Below are 22,772 nucleotides of genomic sequence, written 5' to 3'. Positions count from 1 at the left end.
GCTATAACACACTTGCAGCAAGAAATTAATCAGTAACCAACTTTAATTGAATATGGAATTACACCATGTGAAGCAATTAATACGTATTCCATATATTTGACTCTCATTCATTAACTTATATTTGACAGTTACATGAATTTTGAGGTTCTGTAATTCTATATAGTTTACAATTCGTATTTAATGGTGGAGAAAAAAGTCAGACCAGTTTTTAAAATGAAAAAACAAAATTGTGGTGTGGAGTGGTGTGATGTGTCATACTTCTTAAACCATTTGATTTAAATAGTAAACTCTACAATTTAAAACGAATTGTGAAATCCTCATATCTTAGTGACGACACCACCCCTAAGCTGCTGCTTTTCCACTTAAATAGAATGGTGAAATAGATTTGGTCCAACCAAACTAATGAATTTCCCATAACTTTCATGCGATTTCTGCTTAGATTAATTGAAAGTTCACAAGAAAGAGGGTATACATCAGGTTTGCTTTGATATGGTTTACATGCATGTGAAAAAGACAAAATACAAATAGAATGTTCCCACTCCTAAACCGTTGTGCTACAGCGTCTTCTATCAACTTATTTGCTAAATATAAATACAAATACGTTACTATGGCCAAGTGGCAATTCCTAGAAGAAACAGGGTGTCGGCAAGCCATCTTGCCTCACCCGTTCTAAGGTAGGAGTATAGATAGAATACCTGCGCAATTAAGAAGGATGTGAAATTTGAGTAACCCTAAACCTGAACCCCCGCTTGGCTTGGCCTCTTCCGAGTCCTACATATGGATATAGCCACTTCTGGCGAAGAAAACTGAAGGAGATTTAGAGTGTGTTTGGATTGAGGGATTTGGGGGGAAGGGAAGGGAAGGGAAGAGAAGGGAGGGGAGGGGGAGAGAAGGGAAGGGAGGGGGAGGGGGACTATTTTTCCCTCTCCCATGTTTGGATAGATAAAAAAAAGAAGGAAAAAAAATTTGTTTAATTTACAAATTTATCCTTATTTTTATGTCAAAATATTATGTACAAGGGTAAAATAGATATTTAACTTACAAATGACTTAATTAGTAATTTCTTCCCTCCAAATGACTCCATTTTGGAGAGAAAGAATTTTAACAAAAATTTAATGAAATCTTCCTCCCAAATCCCCTCAAATCCCTCCCCTTAATTTTTAATAAACTATCCAAACAAGGGAATTGGAAGGAAACTCTATTTCCCTTCCTTTCCCTTCCCTCCAAATCCCTCAATCCAAACACACTCTTAGTAGCAAAATAAAATTGCCAATAAAATCGCTATTTTAAGGATTTCAATGACTCTGTCCGCGTATGGCAGTGATCTTGAGATGGAGGCGATTCCACCATTATTCTGCTCGGAACATATAGACTGGGCATTGGCTTCAATGGCTCCATGCACATGATCTGATAAGAACTTGCTAATGAGAGAACCGTCAACAGGGGTACCATTGTCCACGGCCACCAAGGCTTGTTCAGTAAGGATGTAATCGAAACGTCGAGCCCACTTCCCCGATCCCAATCTTGTTGTTGTTGAGCAGTTGTCATCCATAAAAGAAAGCCCACGAGCATGCATAAAAGGACTCAAAGAGTCCACCGACTCGATCACACTCTCATTGATGATCTCAGGATATGAATGGCCTTTCTTTCTTAAGATCTCAATCTGATATACAAACAGAAAACGATAAATCAATCAACAGTATACAAACAAGTATATTTTTCAATTTAACATGAACAAACCTTCTACTTATTCCAACCAATTCTTAGAAAGAATTCTTTCTAACAACAGGGATTTCGATTCCTATGGCTCAAGGTGAACTGCTTAGTTCTTCAAAAAGGTTACAGTGTAGTGTATGTTTACAAGTATATGTAATGTAGTGTATGTTTACTTAGCATCACAATTCCCTTTTAGTTTTTTACCAGGGACAGCGCAACATACCTGAGCCATCATTAGCGCCACATAGACTCCAGCTGTGAAGGGGTACAATGGCCCCAGATCACCTGCTGGCCGTACTGATCTGACTCGTTGACCAACTTCCCACATTCTTGTCTCATCGATCTTCTGCATTCGGAAAGCTGGAAGACCATCCTTTTCCTGTAAGAGAAAGGTATAATCCAAGTGAGCAGCCAAAATTTAGTAAGATTTATGATCTAGAGGCAAGAAAAAGACAAAAACTATGAACATCAAGCAATGAGCAATCCAAATAGTAGAATAATATCAGCAGCAAGAAACAACAGAACACTAATGGAAACCAGAGCAAGACATACATAAAAGCGGCGTCCGGCTAGTACAACACTGCGGATCTCACTACCACAAGCTATATCTTCATAGCACTCGTACAAGGTGTCCATAAGTGGATAATATGATGCACTGTACACAATCTCAAAATCCCTCTTCCCTTCTTCTGACAACGAATTGTAAACAGCCAACATGCCCTGTTGGGGAAACACACATGATTACGAAAAGAGGGAGAAGTAACATGCAATGAGACAAAGTCATAGAATTTGATCATAACGCAACCTGAGTTGAGATGGTCCTTGATATACTTCCCGTTATGCATTCAACAGTGTTCTTGTAAGCCATTTCTTCACTCATTCCATGTTCAGTGAATCTTCTGAATAATGATTCCACAATTCCATCAACAGCACCAAGTAAAATGCCGACATAAATTCCACCGCTCGTAACGAGTCAGGTTCAAGCAATAAATATATACAGGGAAAAATGGCATGGGCAACTACACTCACCCCGCTCCCCAAAAATGTCACTCTTGTACTCCTGCTCCAATGTAGTCGCAAATGTAAAAGGAGAACCAAGGGCCACTGACCACCCCAAGGCGACATCTGTAGCTCTACCATCTACATCCTGTATGCAATGTTGATATTCACTATCTCAGATCTAGTGCAAACTGCAAAGAGCCCTAGCATAATCGAGGGATATTGGGAAAGGATGAGTGGAAAGAGGAAGGGAGGGAGGCAGAAAGAGAAACCTTGTGGACTGCAAAACTGGCATTGATTCCCGCACCATTGATCTCTTTGTCTTGAACGTAAAGCCTCCTCACAGATGGACCCATTCCCATGGGACACACAGTGATAACACTAATATTCTTCGGGAAATCCAGTCCTATTGACTGTAAATGCCAAATAAGAAATCCATGGGAAAGCCCAAGTATGCTATTCGGCTTCATGTGGGAGAATACTTTTCCATAGTTATCAGCCTGCAGCATAAAAAAATCAGCATAAAATTAAACCATTGAAAAAGGAGAATGGTAAATGGGATGAATAAGAAAATATATACCTCGGACATATGAGCAGAAAACAAATGTCAAAACAAAGGAGCAAGCAAACAAAAAATAAAGAAGTTGCTTGGTAACCTATCAAGTTCAGAATTTTTTGCTCAGCATGCTTATTTTATGGAACAAAAAACAGTCTCACATATTATGTGAGGTAAGGTCTGTGTACGGGTGTTGTTTACCATGCCTATTTATAGGGGAAAAAAATTAACCACCCTTTGCTTCTTGAAAAGAAATTTGAAAAAGAAAATACTGAAATACTGTATGCTAGAGTAATTCACAGTGAACACACGGTACACAGTGCAAAATATACAGAGCATGACAGACAATGGTGAAAGTTATTAATGCTTGGCTTCACTTCAACCTTCTATCAAAATTTTCACTCTTCCATAAATCAAACTTGCATATTTGCACAGACAAGAGACAAGAAAAATAAGCAATGCAAGTTCTCTGGATAATGTTTCAATTCTAAACAAGTTAACATTACAAGCAGCAAGATGGTAAATTGAATATAATTGGTGAGTATATCTGACAGGAAGCATGCAACTTCACATTAAGAGACAAAGGCATGGACAAAAGTTGCAGACTTATGACCTTGAAAAGTAGCCAATGTATTCAAGAGCGGAAAATTATAGTACATAATCAACCAACCTGTGCAGCATCAGAGTTCAACAGCAACACAAGATCACTTCCAGAAATAGTTTCCCAGATGTCACCCAAAGTCCCATTTTCTTCAGTAAAACCAGCAGCACAAGCATCAGCAAATGAACGCGAGCCCTTTCTTAGTCCAATCTAAGTCAAGAAAAGCACATATAATCACCGAAATTGATCAACCAAGTATAAGCAAGGAGCCAAATTGCTAAAGACTCAGAAACAACATAAAAATGTACAACTGTGTGCACACTGCACATGTGTAGATATATTTAAAAAGGAAAAAAAGATACCTTCACAATAACATCAGACTTAGCCTCAGCAAGAGAATCCCTTAAGTTCTGGGCTTGAGCAGGTCCCTAAATAAAAGGTGGTAACATCAACTTGATATGCTAAGCAACTCAAAAACAATCATAGTCAAGGGGAACATGAACACTACTCAATGAAAAGACTATTAGGTATTAAAGTATGAAATTAGAAGTCGAAAAGGCTACTTTTATAAATTGGTTAAATAAGATGTCATCCCCTGCTACTCATAAATTCTATAATTATTCGGGAACACTAAAAAAAAATTTTCCCCAAAAAAGAGTTATTCAAATACTAATTCAATCAGAAACAATAATTAATGGGCTTTTTTGTTACATAATCCCTCTTATGTTATAACAGAAAGCATAAAGTTAATGGATGATGGATCAGTTTATTGAGCTAGAAATTTGCGCATAATCTGTAAGAATGAAAAGATAACGTACTCAATTCAAAAAACAGAGCAAAATCACAAAACTGAATTAGAACCAAAAGGAACAACTCAACATAAAACCATGAATGTAAACTCCAAACACCATAGTTAAAACACTCACCTGGGAACCCCAACCAATAACTCCAATCTGCTTAATCCCCTTGAATGCATCTGGCAGCAAAGGGAATAAATCCCTCCCTCCCCTCACAATGTACTGCAATTAAGCATCAAACTGCATTAACTAATACACTTTATTGAAAGATCTAAAATTTTCAAGAAACAACTGCAGCGCGGGAGCTCGCTAATCACATATACTAATACTATTCCGAACAATTTTGAGTTAAGTGTAAATTGCAAAAATAGAAAACGAATACTAAATACAGGTATACCTCGTCATGACCGGCAAGGGTGACCTTCTCTTTCTTAAATACAGAGGTCTCGAAGTCCAGCGAAGTCAGTGGCTTCGCCTTCACGGAATCAGTTGTCATGCTGACTCTGAGGGCCGAGCCATTTCCACCTCCAACGCAGCAGCTTGCTCTCAGGGGTTTCAAGGGCTTGAAGCTCGAGGAGAGGGACCCCAAACTGACGCCAGCAGGAGTAGCTGGGCCTTTTAAGGTTAAGGCATTGAATTTGAATGATGAAAATCGAGCAGTAGAGGTATAAGAGGTAGCCGCCGCCATTGCAGTGTTGAAGGAAGCGGATCAATGCAAATTTGGTAAGTGTCGCCTTGTTGGGATCGTTTTTATATGGAATGTTGTTATATGTGTCAGAGGTGCCTGTTAGGCGGCTTCTTCAGGCTATTTCTTACATTGGACTATCCGCGATCGCGTGGTCGCGCCCCGTCTGACGAACGAGAACGTAAACGTGGTGTTGGATCATGGTTTCAGCCCAATTTATGCTGACGTGGTGCACATGACCGTTGAATATTTAACACGTGGAAAATATCCCAGTAAAATGGCTCTCTGCAAATAAATAAATGTGACTGGAATTAAATAAATCTCATATATTTCTCTTCTTCTCTACAAATCTGGAGATATTCAGTCGGAGTAGGGTCGCCATATATGTATAGATCTTCACTCTTCAGTTGGAGTGTCGCCAGATTTGTAGAGATCTTAAGTCGCCATAGGTTTCTCTTCTAACTGGGATTAAATATATCCCATAGATTTGTAGAGATCTTCAGTCGAAGCGTCCTCACCGGAGACATTACTCCTGGTCGTCGCCAGATTTGTAGAGATTCGTCCCTATCACAGCCACTACGCCTGGTCATCACTGTCCTCAGCTCATCGGCAGAGCTCGGTCTCATCGAGACCTACAGAGGCTGCTCCGTCTGGCTCCGCCTTTTCTGTTCCGATCTATCAAATCAGAGGATGCAGCTTTTTTCGTTAAGACAATTGTGAAAAAGGACAAAATCAGTAAGATTTGTTCCAATAAAAACGCCTGAAAGAAAAATTGAAGAATAAAGACATAAAATTTTAAATTATTTATGTAAACCCATCTTATTTTGAAAAAATTATTTAAAAAAGACTGGTTCATTTCTCTCAACTTCAGTATTCGACTCTTTTTTTCCTTAAACAAAACTTTAAAATGATTTTCTGTCATAATAAATAATGAATTTTTTAAAAAATTACATATTTTAATTCAACATAAAAAGTCTTTCAAATAAGATTACTCATCGATATAATTTGAAATGGAAAAAATATCATCCATTCCAAAATATGAGTATATAGCATAGAATATATGTGCACTTAAGAATGATGTAAAATTTGAGTAACCCTAAAACAAACTCCAAAAAATATGTGGAGTGATACAACACTCCAACACTTAAGTTTGTTGCTAATGAGTCCTTTTTGAAAATAAGGCCTTGTAGGGATGGATAAGCCACGATATAAGACGCAATTTGTAGCTAACGCCTAATGGTTTCATGCAACTAGAGAGAGTCAAGCTTTGGAGGCTAAATTAAAATATGTTAAACCACATATCCCACATAAGTTGGGAATGTCCTAACCGAAGGGTATATATGGGCAAGCCTCTCCCTTACTAATCAATAATGTTTTTTTTTAACCTAAATGAGTTGGACTTTGATCCATATTAATTGAGTTTTGACATAGTGAATTAGGATTCGACCATTAATAGTTGGGTTAAGAAATCACAAAGTCATATTCACGTGAATCGAATAATCTAAAAGAGAGAATATTTTCGTTTATAAGTTGTTACTTTAAATAATATGTTTGTATGGTGATTGGTGAGTGGTGAGTGATGAGAACAAGGTTTTTTTTGAAACTAAAAGAGACGAAAGAGCATATACGATAACAAGGCATGGAGGCTCTAGATGCCAAATTAATCGAACCAAAAGACGATTCAAACGCTTGCGTTTATTTCTTGTCTTCTAGTGAGAGTTTGGGGAAAAATTGAGGGCAGAAAGCAATCAAAAAAATCCAGTGGGATTAAGTTGGCTTCCTTCCCATCCACGTGTAAGTATTTTATTGGTTAACCTTAGATACTACTGTATGACGTGGCGATAGAGAATTGACTTCATCACCTCAGCCGGCATCTCCGTCCCCAACCGCTCTACTCTAGTCTCTAGACCTGCTTACCTGGTTGTCTCCGAAGCTTCAATGGCCTTGTCTGTACAAGCCCAAAGTCTCTCTTATTTATCTACAGTAAAAATTACTCCTAACATCCATGAAAGAACAGTATCAAGAAGAAGAGATTCAGTGGTTGTTAGGATGGCTGCGACTTCTTCTGAGGTGGCTGGAGGTTATGAAGAGGGACAGCTTGAACGGCCCAAGTGGGCTGGTGAGACACCTCTCTCTCGCTTTGTTCAAGCTCTCATTTCCTTCAAGCCTCTTTATTCTATACTCAAGTTTGGTTCCAGACAAGTTTTTATCAGGTTCCCTTCTTTTCCCTTTACCCTTTGCACTTAAATGCCTGAGAAGTTATAGTGTTTGACTGAATGTCTATGTGGATCTGTGTGTTATTTTTGTCGAGGAAATTTGAAAGGATTTGTGGGTTTTGGAATTTTGACTAGAAATAATTTGGTGTGTGGAACAGTACAGCAGAGAAGAAGGACATTCCATGGAGAGACATGACAAGGGAGATTCTGGAATCTGATGTTTATAAGGAGTTAGAGAGTGTGCAGAACCCTTCAGTTATATACCCAGATTGTAAATTCTCTTGAACTTCTCTTCAAAATAATAAGAAGAATTCAATTTCAGATTGAGAAAATGGAACAATGGTCTTTCTGCTGTTATCTTTATAAGTCGCGTGGAATTTATGAATTAACGGCTTGTTTGCAGATTATCTAAATCCTTTTCATGCATATGAAGAGGGCAACCTCTCATGGCTGGTAAGCAGATGTCTTCTTTCTCAATTCTGTTGAATTTGCATTTGACATGTATTTCAGCAAAACAATAAAATTATTTTGCAGGTGAAGATTCTCTTCAATTAACCTGCATCTTTAACATTTAATAATGGTAGATGTATTTTCCATGGAAGTTTTAAGAAACAATGTGTAATGTGTAAGTAATTGTAATGGAGTCTGGAATTTATAGAGTATTGTTTATGAGAAAGAATGTTCTATGCATGTGTTACGGCAGGCTGCAGCAGAAGCAGAGGTTGCAACAATGTCGATGGCGATGCGAGCAATACCTGATGCTTCTTCACTGGACGAAGCCAATCAGATAGTGCGTGGGAATTGGCTTCAAGCAATCGATCAACACCATTTACAGTATTCAGGGAATTCTGGGATCAAAGATATTTTAGATATTGGATGCTCTGTTGGTGTGAGCACTAGATTTCTTGCTGACAAATTTCCTTCTGCTAAAGTAACTGTGAGTCCAAATTGATTTTTAGTTCACTGATTGGACTATCCTAAAATTTTATGATGAGATGTATACCACTGATATATTCTGTTTCTCAATACCATTGCTCTAGGGCTTGGATCTATCACCTTACTTTCTTTCCGTAGCGCAATTCAAGGAAAAAAGAGCCACGAGAGAGAATCCAATTACCTGGATACATGCCAATGGCGAAGACACAGGCCTTCTGTCCAAATCATTTGACCTTGTCTCCATTGCTCTAGTGGTATGCAATCTCATCTAATATGGTATTCCTCTTGAAGTTATTGAAAAGATTCAATGAACTGATCATTTTGTACTCTTAAAGAGCTATTTTGGGCAGTAAATGAGAGTCCAGCATCATGCTTAACACTGCTAGATACATTGGCAAATACTCATGCAATGTCTCAGGAGTCAGGGCTATTAAATCTCTCTGTAACATAGCTTAAAGAACTATTTAACTATGGCTGAACTTCTTGGCATACGTAAAATTTTCACTGACGTGTTTTCTGTGAGAACTCTTACTGCGAAATATCCTTCTCCTTAATTTATATGCAGTTTCATGAATGTCCTGAAAGAGCAATTGTTAGTATCCTAAAGGAAGCATATCGCCTGCTTCGACCTGGAGGCACTATTGCTTTGACAGATAATTCGGTAAAATACCATACCTGTTTAGTTCAATAATAATAACAGTATTTTCCGGTGCACTGACACTAACACCAACACCATTTATGTTGATTTTGCTCACACTTTTGCAGCCCAAATCAAAAATCCTTCAGGTACGGGTTCCTGTATACTCTACCATTAACATATTGGACTTAATCAACAATTGGAATAAATTAGAAGAGCATATTGATTAAAGTAAGGAAAACATTGATTCATTTTAAGATTATGAAGAGAATGTGAAGTTCAAACTTCTAATTGTTTCCAAAACATTGATTCTCTTTTAGAAGTTATCGATATTGCATTGACCTTCAAAGCATCATCACATATTAAGCTACCATTAGTGTATTATTTCTTTTTAGTATTATGCTTTTATTCTAACTGCTGTGTTTTTGATTACCATATTTTGTAGGAATTGTCACCAGTTCTGTTTACCTTAATGAAGAGTACGGAGCCATTCCTTGATGAATACTATTTGACTGATCTAGAAGGAAGAATGAAAGAAATTGGCTTTGCCAACATACACACAATGCTTACAGACCCAAGACACAGAACTGTGACTGCAACTGCTCCTCATTAACTTTTTCATTATCTGCTGAGCTTAAAAACTCCACTTGCTCTAAAAGATTACCAACTTAAGTTGTATTTCAGCGATGGAAAAGAATTTTTCTTCAATTTATCTGGGTCAGTGCACCCTAAACTTGAGTCCCACTAGTCTACTATTTGGTGTAAATATTACCGAGGTTTGCAAATTGCAATTGCATGCTCAACCATACTAACAAGTCCTCCAGATGATTTGGCCACTATGGTTGCTTTTGAGGATCTGTTTCTAATGAATTTCATGGACTACTGTGTTAGTTTTAAACAAATCTGTTTGTTAAAAATACTTCATGGAGAAAAACAAGATGATATTTTATTGCCATGTGTGTGCTTGGGAAAACACAAATGGGAATGTCTAATTTCTGTAGAGAGCCTGTCACTGCTTAATAGTTTGAATTACTGGATGACTAGTTCAAAAGGAGCTTTGGTTGAAAGGAATCATGGATATTGATCAATCATATGGGGCGTAGTTGGTGACGCAATGGGCACTTACGTTAGGCTTTGATCCAATTTATCTTGTTGTAAAGTGAGAAATTTCTCTATGCACGGGGCATGATGGCTTGAGTTTGAGTTTATGTCGATAAATTTATATAGTGTTATTCTCGATTAAAAAAATAAAAATTATAGATTAAAATTGGTTTTCGAACGTCCAGAGTTTTGTTAGGAATCAGGAAGTAACAAAAAAAAAAGGCTCTGTTTGGTGATGGATTTACCTGACAAATGATACCACCACTTCCTAAGCATATTCCCAACGAACTATTCCTTACAATTCAAGCAACACGTACACCAAATTCCAACCGCTCATACTAGCAATAAGTCCATAGTACACCTAATTCCAATCGCTCGCGCTAGGCAAGCCGTTCATCTTGTTGACTTAATGAATGGTGCAACCAATCATTGCCGTCCATTACATCTTTTCTACTACTAAACGCGTATATTTTCAAGCTACCATCGGCCCTTAACGAATAAAGAAGTAATCTAATCGGACGGCTCCAAATGGTTAACGAACGATGAAACAATTCTTCACGTCTCCAAACACTACATCCTCGTCCAGTGCAAAGAGAGGAAGCAACCGAATCCCCAATTCCCTGAAAAACCCAATTTTTTTTTTGCTAAATCCCATTAACTGCAAGCTCAGTGAAGCCTGTTTCAGTGTTTCAGATTGAAAGATTCTGCTTTCTCCTTGACTTTTCTGATCCAAATCCAAGTTGTAGATCATGGAGAAAGAGCATAAGGTGCCAGATGATCAGGAGAGCGATGAAATTGAGGCTCTAGAGATCGTTCTATTTCAAGTTTCTGAATGTTATGTCTATTTGGTAAGTATCCATCCAAATAGTTGATTTGTGGATTTGTATTTTTCCATTAATGGGTTTTGTGGTTCGTTCTGAATTTTTAGTGCTCTTTTATTTTGATTGATAACGAGTTGAAAAATCAAACAAGAATGGAAAGGCTTTCAATTTCTGGTATATAGTTGTGCATATGAACCTTGTGAGAGCGTTTTTTTGATAAGCAGACCTTTGTGAGATCAGTTGGTGTGTAAATATTTATTATGTGGCGGCATGTAAGTTTCAGCTGTATTTATCATTTTTTTTTGTAGATTAATGCAGAACTCAATGGAAATTACACCGATTGCAATCAATATAGCTGAGCTTCTTGGTTGTATAACTTGTATGTTCACTGTTGCAACCTTGTTCTTCTTGAAGGAGAAGACCAAGTAATGGCTGATGTTCTTTCTGGTCAAATTGGTTTCCGACGTGATTTTAATATAATTTTATATTACAAAGCCAAACTTCTATATTATGTATAAGGATGTCGTGTATTGCTGAGATTGGAAGAGTTAAATCATAAATATATGGTCCTTTGCATGAATGTTTAAATTACTCTGAGGTACATACACTGCATCATGTGGTTAGAAAGTTTAATGTCTTCCCAGATGAGTTTTTTGGTTTTGTACTTTCGATGTGATGTTCTGGTCATACGAGGCAAATGTAGTCTTCTCAGTCTTCGCATTGCGATTTTCCTATCACGGTAATGTCTTGCTTATTTTGCTTGTTACTTTTGCAGATCCCACCCAGGAAAAGTTCTGCATCTTACAGGTTTTTTTCTTTATTTCTTTTCTCGACTTGTCAAATATGATGCTTGATGTAATGATGTGCATAAGGCAGTAAATGGCATATTAGATTTATATCAACTCCTTCACTGCATTTTGTGCTTGACTCAAATACGAAGTTTGGTTGCCGTTTCTTTTATTTTTGCATCAGATGCTATATATCCGGAGAATCCATCGTCTTCTAAGCATCTTTTACTTTCTACTTCTTCGCAATTTTCTTTCTCTTCTTGGGGATCCAAAGAATTTCCTCTGCCTTGATGTGTTAATTCTTTGCAAGTTATAGCAACACTGAAATGCAGGGCCTGAGGCCTCTCTGGATATAGATGTGTGATGACAATCATTATTTTGAGGTTGAAGAATTATGTTTGTGGTTTGTAAAGAAGAGGGTGAATATATGGCTGGCGGAGAGTTATGTTTGTGTCACAAAGCTGACTGTTTCTGTTTGACAGTTTTTTCCCCTTGTCCTCCGATGATGCAACAGGTTAGGACGTAGGTTGTTGACTTCTTTTACATATAAATTTGATGCGGGCATCTTTCCCTTAATGCGTTGTTTTATTGTGGAAAGCTGTCTTTTGCTGCATATGCACCAAATGCTTGAGGTAATGGCAGTAAATAGTTTCTGGTAGAAGCTTTATTTGGTCCATTATGCTTTAGAATCATAAAAAGCATTGTGTTTATTTTATAAGATGAAGTATGAGTACCATGAAGGAATCTCTATTGTACAACCTGCTTGGTAAAATTTTCACAGCTCAGCTTTCCCTTCCACCCCCTCCCGTGACAAAATCTGTGTTTTTTAACCGAGACATGTTTTGAAAGTACATTTGATACTGATTTGTGATGTGTAAAAATCCTTTTGTCTATGCTCGATGTTGAAACTTTACTTTTCACATATTGTGGATGATTATTTGTATCACATGTTTTTTTAGGGCTGATGAGTGGAATGTCAACAAATGGGCATGGGAGGGAACATTAAAAGTCATTAGCAAAGGAGAAGAATGCATTATTAGGCTTGACGATAAAACTACTGGTGAGCTGTATGCACGGGCTTTTTTGAGGGAAGGAGAGCCGCATCCAGTGGAACCTGTAATAGATAGCAGCAGGTTGAGCTTATTTCTCATTGAAAGCATTCGCACTAATGTTTGAACATGACATAAACAGCAAAACAGAATCAAAATTCAAATTATAGTGTAACTTGTGTCAATTTTGCGTGAGAGTGTTTCTTGGCTTTCGATCATTATTGTTAAAACGCGATTTGTTTATGAATCTTCTTTTTGTGGCAGGTATTTTGTTCTTCGAATAGAGGAGAGCTTTGGTGAGCTACTGTGTCCATCTCTTGTTTTAAGTATTGTTTTCTGGAATGATGATTCCTCCAAAGATTCAAACCAAAATATCATAAATTTGAGAGAAGGGAAAGTCCTAACCATGTAATTGAGAATAGATGGATTGAATATCCTAGTTTCTAGTGCTCAGGGATTTCTAATGCTGATGAAAATCATCCTCCTCATGTAATTGACCTCTTACCTCTGTGATTAGTTCCCTCTTTGTACTTTTTTAAAGAACTTTCTTTTGCTTGAAAAAAACAATTGAGAGTTTCTGTCTATTGCAATGGTAAAAGTCTTGCTGGTGTTCAAGTATTAGAGCGGCCACTTCATGAAAAGAGGCTCAAGTGTGGGATTGTTCTTAAAAAAGGTTTGAATAAAGTCATTTACACATATATATTCCCTGGCTGCTATCTACTTCCTTCTTAATCTCAAACTAGGCACAATCTACTTGAGTTTTTGCATCCCACCTCTCCATATGCATACAATTTTTGACACAATGCATTTGTGGATTCATTTTTACTGCTTTTGTGATCCCCCCCCCCCCCAAAATACCTTTATAGGAACTGTAATTTTGGTTATGATGCGTGATTTATACTTCTGCTTGACTTTCTTTTGAATGGTATGTTTCCAACTTTTGTACTCATTAGTTTGGGAGTCATGCAGATGGTCGCATTCGCCATGCATTTATTGGAATTGGTTTTCGAGAAAGAACAGAGGCATATGACTTCCAAGCGGCTTTGCATGACCATATGAAGTACGTACACTATATGTCCCTCTCTATCCATGTTTTGTATTCCGCAAGTACTTAGTTGTTGCTACATCTGATAATATTCACTCAATGATGAAGTTTCCATCAATAAACTCCTTGTCAATAACTTTTTGTCTATGCATAAAAGATACCTGGACAAGAAGAAAACTGCTGAAGAGATGGAACAACATTTTCAGCATACATCCTCTGCTGACTATAGTTTGAAAGAAGGGGAAACCCTCGTGCTTCAGTTAAAAACTGTATGCTTATTTACTTTTCGTTTTAATCGTCTAGTTACCTGTGCTAAGACACTGGTATCTAAATATGATTTCCCTTTTCGATGCAAACAGAAAAGTGGCCGCAGCACAAAGTCAAAGTTTTGTGAGCAGGAAATGAGCAATCTCTCGTTGGAAGAGAAGGGTGACCGCAAAGAGCCTGTAATTAGTATCAAACCACCACCACCTCCTCCAGGACCACTTTCTCCCGCTGCCGCACAAGATTCTCCGTCCAAAGTGCCAGCGGAAGACAGTGCACCAGATGCAAGCAAGGAAGGCTCTATAGAACAACGTCCTCTTGAGAACAAACTAGATATACCAGATGACGATTTCGGGGATTTTCAAGCGGCAGGCTGATGCCTATTCTTTATAATCATACGCGGCTGAGTTTTTTCATTTTCTTTGTTTGTATCAACGTCCATACAAGAAAGAACTCAATGTCCAATGTGTCTGCATTATTGTGACAAACTTGCAAAGGTTAGACATGGTTCGGCAGAAACAATAGAGGACAAAGAATGTATTGGTATGGTTGATATGGATTTCAAAAAAAAATTATTTTAATTATTTCATTATGTGATTTCTATTCATAACATTAGTTGACGCTTTAGAAGCCTGCAACCATTTAGCAATAATCTAGCTGGTTATCTCTTGTAACTTATGACGTAAAAATCTCGTCCGAGATCGGGAGTTCAATTCTATGTCGGCGCCTCCTACTAATACAAATTTTTATAGTTGTTGCGGTATTTTTTCAACTTGAGAATTGAAATGCTGAATTCTTCAATTCATTGCGAGCTTTTTGGGTTGGGCTGCATTGCTTCAGTACGAGCATACTCATGAAGCCCAAATACACATACCAACTTCAAAATAAGGGCCGCAACGGCCCACTCACCAAAAAAGCAAGATAAACCTTGGGACCCACTTAAAGAATCCGTATAGATTGCCAAGTGTCAGTCAATGAGACACCGAAGAATACAAGTCCACTGTATCTTTACGTTACCTTTTTGGTTTTGGTTTTGGTTTACTTGGTTGGTTTTCTTCAGAGTCCTCTTCATCAAAGCTCAACTGAATTGGTTTATGTGCAGGACTCTTCAAAGCTTTCGCTTCTGGGTATGCACGCGATCATCTTCTACACCACGTTACTAGCTTAGCTTTCGAATTTAGCTTTTATTCTACGAAGAGGGTTCTCTGGCTTTTGTGCAAAAAGGGGTTTTTTGCTTTCTGCTTTATTTTATTTCGAATTTTTGTTGGGAGAGCTGCCAAAATTTCTTTTGGAGGAAACGTAAGTGTTAGAGAGAGAATTTTTATGCATTCATGTGGATAAATCATGGCTATGGTGAAACTTTTTCTTTGAAATTCTGCTTAAATGTAAACTTTTGAATTTGAGTCTGTGGCTTTTGTCTCAGTCGGGAATTTCAGGGGCTAAGTTTATTTTTTTAGTGATCTTATGCTGTTCTACGTGAAAAAATAATTTCCTTTTTCCTCTTTTGGATGCCATGAATACTTGGTGGTCTGATTGACTTGGCGAAAACTACGAATTTGTTAATTTTTTTTGATTAGGAGTAGTTCTTTGTTGAGGATCAGGCGATGATTTGGAGATCCCCATGGTCTTTGGTTTTAATTAGGTATTGACAGTGAGGTGAAATGTTTTTCATTCACTAAGGAGTGATTCATGTTTGGTTTTCATGAGCATATCCACTTCAATTTAAAGTTTTTCCGATGTAGTTTCTGAACGCTATATTGTTGCAGCAAGTAATAACTAATAAGGATGTTGCATATGTGTTGAGTCTGCAATAGAGATGATGCTGGAAATTGAACTAGTCGATCTAGAGTGTTGAGAGTATTGGGTGTGAAGTACTTTAATGAAGGTGATTTTTCATTCAATACATTACGGGTCCTATAATAGTAAACTGATATATTTTTTTCATTTGTTGGTGAACTTGTAAAACCAATTGGAATGGAAATCTGTTTGTTGTCTGCTGTGTATGGGTCAGGATTCTGAAACGATTGCTACTCTGATTTTAGGATTTTTCTTTCAATAGAAAAATACAAAAATTTATAACAATCTGGTTGAAAGTTCATAATACATTTTCCAGTACCAATGTCTTTTTCAGTTACTATATACATTTTCCCTATCCAGCATATTATAATGTCCCGAAACAGCAATTTTGAGATTGTTTCTTTTGATCCTTCACTGGTTTTAGTTTAATTTCCTGCATGACTAGTATTATTTTGGTGCAGGATTTGAAGTATTCTAATTTCTAAACGTACTCAAGAAAGAAAGACATCCAGCTTGTTTGGCAGGGGTGAACTTATGCTCACCATGGATCTAAAAGGGATAACTTGGGTTGGACATGTATACCAGAAGTTTGAATCTATGTGCTTGGAAATGGAAGAAGCTATGTATCAGGTATGTTCATTGATGTCTTTAGTCTTCAGTTATGAACTATCCCAACTTTTGGAGATTTTAGTTCCCCAAAGGACTTGTTTCTTATTCCAAGATAATGAGTTCTATACTGGGTCCACTAGACCAGTAAATCATTGATGGGCTTCTTTGGAGTTGCGGGGATGAATCCGTGTGGAGTTTGGCCGATGTGCCACATCAATAACAGATTAAATTGAGCCATTTCCTTGGCCTCAAAGAAAAACAAATGGAAAATAGAATTTATCTGCTGCTGATTGACATGGAATGGTCTCACATACTATCATCACCACCAAGGTTGAGAATCCAAATGATGGTCCTGGCTGAAACTTTGTAAATTCTAGATACAGGACCAGTCAATTCCATCTCCTTGGGCTACTATCAGCATATATTATGATTGTGGTGACTTGGTGGGATACTCTTCTTGTTCTACCATCAACCCATTTCTGCTTTTTTCAGGGAGGTGATATGCGATCATCTGAAGCATCAAGCATACGGTTAAATATGTACTTTTACATGATCTCATAGTTTCCCAATTCCCACTAGCAACTTATGATGTTATTCTTTTGGACAGGATACGGTTAAATATGTAGAAAATCAGGTGCAGACAGTTGGCGCTAATGTTAAAAGGTTCTATTCAGATGTCATGCAAGATTTGCTTCCTTCATCTGAGATGGATCCTGTGAAAGTGCCTGTGTCTGACTTGGCTGTTGGACAAAAAGCTGATATAGAGAAGAATCCGAAGCTAAATATAGATATGAAACAAGAGTGTGTGAGAGGTTACACTGAGAAATTTCTTAAGGATTCAAAAATGTTAACTAATCCCGTCAAAGTTGAAGGACAGCCAGCCTCTTCTGAAGGACTTTGTAGTGCAAAAGAATATTTTCCATCATCTGAAAGGGGTTCTATGGAAGGCGCATGCTCTGACTTGTGCGCAAAGCGATATTGTGATGGAAGTGACTATAAAAAACCGAATCTGGATCTTAAAGAAGAAAACTCTTGGATAGAGAATCATAAAGCTCCCATGGAGAAGGATTTCAATAAAGCATCCTTGCACACACTTTCTGTTGAAGATCGTGAAGCATTATGGGATCAGCAAGCTACAAATTCAACTCCAGAGTTTACCGAAGTTTCAGGACGTGACTTCATCTACAATAGTACTGAGATTGAAAACTCATGCAAGCACATGACCGCAAATGACAACCTGTCAACCGGTGCAACTACTTTGGTGGAATGTGACTGTTTTCAAAAGGTGGAGATGAACCCTTCTGCATGTCCTGATTCATCAACTGACTCAAATGGTAATTATTCACCAGGTGTGATTTTTGTTCTCTCTTATCTGTTGCCTTTTTACCTTTGCTGATTATTATCTGATTACTCATGTTGGCAGCTGCAGATGTTTGTACGGACACCAGAGCTTTTTCTCTTGTCGAATCTTTGGATGGAAATGAAAACGACAAATTTGCTGATCAGGAAGACTATTTGTCCCATCTAGGTATCAATTTATTCTACAGTATAGGTTGATGCTGGTAAACATCACTGTCATATGCCAGTGTTGTTTAGGAATAGATGAATCACGAATCTTTAGCTGCTCCTTTTTGTTTCTTTTTCTTGAATTCTCGTTTTCTTTGTAAGATATTGGAATTCGCTCCTAGAAATATAAAGAGTCACATTTAATTCACTGTGCCTAACTTATTGAATCATGAGTTGATTCAGAAGTAGGACTTGGTAGTTAGGTTCGGGCATCTAGAATATGGGTGTGTAGAATTTAAAATTTATTTAGTGAGTTTTCAGGTAATGCAAACAAGAGTAAGAAGTAGATGTAGAAAATGACAATCTTGCCTTAAGAACTTGTTAAAAAGAGTTTTCTACGTTGAAGTCACTGTCCAGAAGATTAAGCCAAGATACCTAAACCTTGGAGTTGCCCTAAGGGCACTGGCATTTCTATAGTTGACTTTTCTGTTCTCTTCTTCTGAGTACTCTATTTTCTTTTTCTACAGTGAAGGTTATGAATCTTATCCTACTTGTTTGTATACGTATACTTGCTCGCAGGGTCACTAGTTGTTTAATCTTGTGTTTGTATGTAGAATTAGAACTGGTACTTCATTGCTGATATAGACACCAATCTGAATGCAATTTTGCAGGAAGATCAGATGACACTAGCATGGATGAGATCAATGGTGATATTGCTTTCAAACAAGGAACGGGGACCATTCAGTTCCCAGGTAAATTGAAGCTCGAGGAAAGTTGTGTTTTGGTGGATAATGGTGAACCTTACTTTGCTTCTCAAAAAGAACAGAATCGCAAATCTTGCACGGTACTCTGCTGCTCCCTCTTGTATACACAAAGCCACTTTTGTCAAGCCTTTTTCACTTCATTTGATTGTATGTGCCTTTGAATGTTATTTTCAGAGAAAGATTAGGAATGCTCTCTCTTCGAGAATTAGGTCGACAAGGAAGCACGAATATAAACAGCTTGCACTAAGGTATGGAGGAGCTGACCCACAAATTATCAAGGAGAGTTCAGAAAATCCAACATCACCTCCCATGAAGGGTACAAAGACATTAACAAGTCCTGATTTCTGTGAATCTGAATGGGAGCTTCTTTAAATTCCAGTTAACAAGGTTGGGAAACTAGGTTGCTGCCCCGTATTTAAGTCGAATGAGTATAGCCAATATATATAATGCCTTTTATCCAGGCTCAAATAATTTATTACATGTGAAATATGCCTTGTGCACTGGAATGCAGGTTGAATTTCTTTTCTGGAAGGATATGATCCAACCCCATTTACAGAAACTTTGCCTTTTACTGTATACATAGAATTTTGTGGTGGCTGCATACTTGATATATCAGACATGATATAAAGTCCAAAGATTATATATATATACAAGTTAAAACAAAAAATCGTTTACTTTAAAAGAATATTGCCGATTATTATAAATTCAGTCCCTGTTTTGGATTTGTAGGTTGAAAAATGAACGTTATGTATATTCACTCTACCTCGCAGTTAGGGGTGAAAAAATTCTCTCCCATTCGGATGGCGGAATTTGTTTGACTCGGATTAAATCAAATTTGAATGTCAGTTATATATCCGAAATTTAAGTCCAAAAACAAATTTAACACAAAAATGTGTGGATGTCCACATATTCTTATATTAATCCCCCTGCTTCACACTTTCAACACATGCACACACTTCACAAACTTTACTATCCTTCCCCTCTATCTCTCCCTCCTTTCAACACATGCACACACTTCACAAACTTTACTATCCTTCCCCTCTATCTCTCCCTCTCCCTCTCCCTCCACTCCTTCCGCCTCCTCACTGATTAAACAAGAACTTTTCCAACTCTCCCTCTCCTGTTCACAATGTCTTCCCAGCACTATAGCTTCATATGTGTATTTCTCCTTGTAATTTGGGCTTCACAAGCTAGCCCACTTTCATCATCCGAAAGACATGAAAAATGGATTGTGAAGCATGGGGGTTGGTGTTCGAGAATGCGGAGGAGAAAGACACGCGACTCGATGTCTTTAGAGACAATGTCGCTTTCATCGAATCCTTCAATGCCGCTCTCGAGTAAAACTAAAAAAAATTAAGTTTGAAAGCGTTTACTCATCAAACAAATGAGGAGTTTAAGGTTTGGTGTAGATGAACTCACAGACAAAATGCGCCAACTTCAGTCGGAGCAACAACATTTAAATATGAAAATGTGATTCCACTTGCTAGCATAAACTGGAGGAAGAATGCTTTTACAATGTCTTCCCAGTACTATAGCTTGACTTGTTTAGTTTCCTTTACAATTGAAGTTTCACAAGCTAGCCCACTTTCATTATCTGAAAAATATGAAAACTGAATTGTGAAGTATGGGTTCGTGCTCGAAAATGGGAAGGAGAAGGACACACGACTCGATATCTTTAGAGGCAATGTCACATTCAGCGAGTCCTTCAATGCCGATCAGAGTAAAACTTACAAATTAAATTTGAATGCCTTTTGTTATTCATCAAACAAACAAGGAGTTTCAAGTTTGGGGTAGAGTAACTAACAGACAAAATGCGTCAATTTCAGTCGGAACAACCGCATTTAAATATGAAAACGTAATCCTTCGAAAAGATGAAAACCAGTGTTCTGCCAAGGCATCTCTTCTGTTCATCACCAGTAAGCTTAAACCACTCTTCTTTACACATCTTAGTTCTAGAAAGATATATAGGAAGCCCAAATCAATAGATTGGGCGCAGCCCAAGCCCGCCTGACATTTTGAGATGGTCCGGTCAAATCCCTTGAAAGACATTAGCCATGCAACTATTTGGGAGTGACTAGTCAAAAAGAAGCCACGTGTCCAAAACTTCTTCTATTCATAAACTTGTCGGAAAAATAATAATAAAAGCCCAAAATCTAATGTCTATCCCGGACTCCCATCTGTGTCCATTAATAAACAGCTTGAAAAGCTGAGTCACCTCCTTGACTCCCCGTGACCGACACGTGTCAAAAAATCACCCAACACATGTCCACTCCATGCACCCACGTCTATCTCGTCGAACCGCTGTTTCCTTCTTATAACACAAATCTCCTGCTTCCTTCTACCTCCCATCAAACGTCAAAACACAAAAACACAAATCTTCACAAAAATGGCTTCTGATAAACAACAAACCAGCAAAGACAACAAGGACATTGGAAGAGGAGGAGTAATCGGCCAACAGGAACACATTGTGCCCACAATGACAACCCATTTTGAGTCCTTCGCGATGGAAGGAAAAGATTCTAAGAACAGAGCCAAAGCAGAGGAATCAAGTGTTGGTGGCCAAGAAGGTCAGGAAGAGAGGGAGAGTCAGCAACCTTCATTTGAAGAGACAACGAAGCTCAGACAAACAGCGCAACAGAATTCTGCGGAGGCAATAAGAGCTGCGGAAGAGCGATATAATCAAGCCAAGGAAACAGCGGTTCAAAAAGCTCAACAAGCCAAGGAAACAGCGACTCACAAGGCTCAGCAGGTTAAGGAATTGGCTGCTCAAAAGGGTCAAGAGACCAAGGAAACGGCGGCTCAAAAGGCTCAACAAGCCAAGGAATTGGCAGCTCAAAAGGCTCAAGAGATCAAAGAAACTACGGCAGAGAAGACTGAACAAGTAAAGGGGACAGTTTCGCAAGCCAAGGAGTATGTTGTGGAGCAGGCAGTGGCGGCAAAAGATGCGACGGCGGAAAAGGCTGAGGTAGCCAAGGACAAGGCTGCTGCAACTGGTTGGACGGCGGCTCATTACACGACTGAGAAAACAGTGGACGGGACAAAGGCGGCTGCCGAGGCAGTTAAAGGGGCGGTTGAATATGTAGGTAGTAAGGCTGCAGAGTTAGTAAGCAAACCCCTGGGCGCTGCAAAGGAGGCTGCTGTCTCAACCGGTGAGAGCATGAAAGAGTACACGGCAAGGAAGAAAGAAGAGGCCGAGAGAGAGTTGGAGGCCAAGCAAGGCTCAACAACTGAATCACAGGTATATATCTACACATTCTGATATCAGTTATGATAAGAATCAGAACCCTAACAGCTGGTATCCAGTTATCCAATTGTCTTATGCATACAAAATTTGCAGATATTTTGTTTTGTAACCTAAAAATTTAGCATGTGAGATCGGTCTATTTATCTCATTATTTTTTGTTTTTTGTTGTTCAATTGAGGGCACTGAGAGGAGTTACTGGGAAGGAGAAGAGAAAGAAGAAGAAAGAGGAAGCAGAGGAAGGGAAAGTATCACCGAGGAGTACTTCGAGCATGGCCAAGATGAGCAACAACGCAATGCAAAGGGAGGAGGGGTTCTTGAGGCGATTGGCGAAACTATAGCCGAGATAGCACAGACAACGAAAGAGTTCGTCATCGGAAAGAGCAAAAATGTTTCAGGGGAGCAAGGTGGGGATGAATATGAACACAATGTGAACAAGTAGTAAATGTCTGGTCTTGAATAAGAACATAATATTATTAATTTGATCGTTTTGTTTCAGTTGTTTTCTTGAGAAGGGAATGAATAACTAGGGGTGGTTGTATGTATTTTGGTTTTAATAAGAGTTTGGATTAATTCTGGTCTTGGTATACAACATCAATGCATGTTTTGGTATGAGGATTTTTGTTTTGTTTTGTTTTGTTTTT

At 38.2% G+C, this 22,772-nt stretch overlaps 4 protein-coding genes across 11 annotated transcripts; 3 read left to right on the top strand and 1 right to left on the bottom strand.

Moving 5' to 3' along the window:
- Positions 1–407: 407 nt before the first annotated feature.
- On the bottom strand, positions 408–6,204 carry LOC119982089 (ketol-acid reductoisomerase, chloroplastic-like). Of its 2 annotated transcripts, none has more exons than XM_038825280.1 (11): positions 5,067–6,204; positions 4,799–4,891; positions 4,235–4,300; positions 3,942–4,082; positions 2,988–3,215; positions 2,747–2,863; positions 2,522–2,662; positions 2,269–2,436; positions 1,940–2,095; positions 1,250–1,663; positions 408–817 (listed from the first exon to the last, which is right to left on the bottom strand). In XM_038825280.1, exons 1-10 carry the CDS (start codon positions 5,355–5,357, stop codon positions 1,250–1,252), a joined length of 1,815 nt encoding a protein of 604 aa, XP_038681208.1. In that variant the 5' UTR covers positions 5,358–6,204; the 3' UTR covers positions 408–817. The 2 variants fall into 2 exon arrangements, with proteins under 2 accessions (XP_038681208.1, XP_038681209.1); XM_038825281.1 differs by having other exon boundaries at positions 408–821; positions 1,254–1,663.
- A 1,030-nt stretch (positions 6,205–7,234) lies between these two features.
- Positions 7,235–14,823, top strand: LOC119982769. The gene is made up of 14 exons (XM_038826322.1): positions 7,235–7,567; positions 7,729–7,841; positions 7,974–8,023; positions 8,274–8,507; positions 8,611–8,760; positions 9,072–9,167; positions 9,272–9,292; positions 10,991–11,092; positions 11,841–11,872; positions 12,813–12,986; positions 13,167–13,198; positions 13,872–13,962; positions 14,105–14,216; positions 14,307–14,823. The coding sequence occupies exons 1-14, from the start codon at positions 7,293–7,295 to the stop codon at positions 14,586–14,588; spliced, it is 1,764 nt and encodes a 587-aa protein (XP_038682250.1). The 5' UTR covers positions 7,235–7,292; the 3' UTR covers positions 14,589–14,823.
- Positions 14,824–15,201: 378 nt separating this feature from the next.
- LOC119983154 lies at positions 15,202–19,446 on the top strand. Of its 7 annotated transcripts, none has more exons than XM_038826845.1 (7): positions 15,202–15,338; positions 16,470–16,638; positions 16,763–17,113; positions 17,225–17,966; positions 18,041–18,145; positions 18,795–18,967; positions 19,062–19,446. In XM_038826845.1, the coding sequence occupies exons 4-7, from the start codon at positions 17,297–17,299 to the stop codon at positions 19,257–19,259; spliced, it is 1,146 nt and encodes a 381-aa protein (XP_038682773.1). In that variant the 5' UTR covers positions 15,202–15,338; positions 16,470–16,638; positions 16,763–17,113; positions 17,225–17,296; the 3' UTR covers positions 19,260–19,446. The 7 variants fall into 7 exon arrangements, with proteins under 7 accessions (XP_038682773.1, XP_038682772.1, XP_038682771.1 ...); XM_038826844.1 differs by having other exon boundaries at positions 16,758–17,113; XM_038826843.1 differs by lacking the exon at positions 16,763–17,113 and having other exon boundaries at positions 17,225–17,951; positions 18,047–18,145.
- Positions 19,447–21,256: 1,810 nt separating this feature from the next.
- Positions 21,257–22,725, top strand: LOC119983188 (seed biotin-containing protein SBP65). The gene is made up of 2 exons (XM_038826893.1): positions 21,257–22,125; positions 22,310–22,725. The coding sequence occupies exons 1-2, from the start codon at positions 21,274–21,276 to the stop codon at positions 22,568–22,570; spliced, it is 1,113 nt and encodes a 370-aa protein (XP_038682821.1). The 5' UTR covers positions 21,257–21,273; the 3' UTR covers positions 22,571–22,725.
- Positions 22,726–22,772: the final 47 nt, after the last annotated feature.

Source organism: Tripterygium wilfordii, chromosome 17 (genome assembly GCF_013401445.1).
Source record: "Tripterygium wilfordii isolate XIE 37 chromosome 17, ASM1340144v1, whole genome shotgun sequence".
Classification (NCBI taxonomy): domain Eukaryota; kingdom Viridiplantae; phylum Streptophyta; class Magnoliopsida; order Celastrales; family Celastraceae; genus Tripterygium; species Tripterygium wilfordii.
This window is presented reverse-complemented; position numbering and strand designations above follow the sequence as displayed.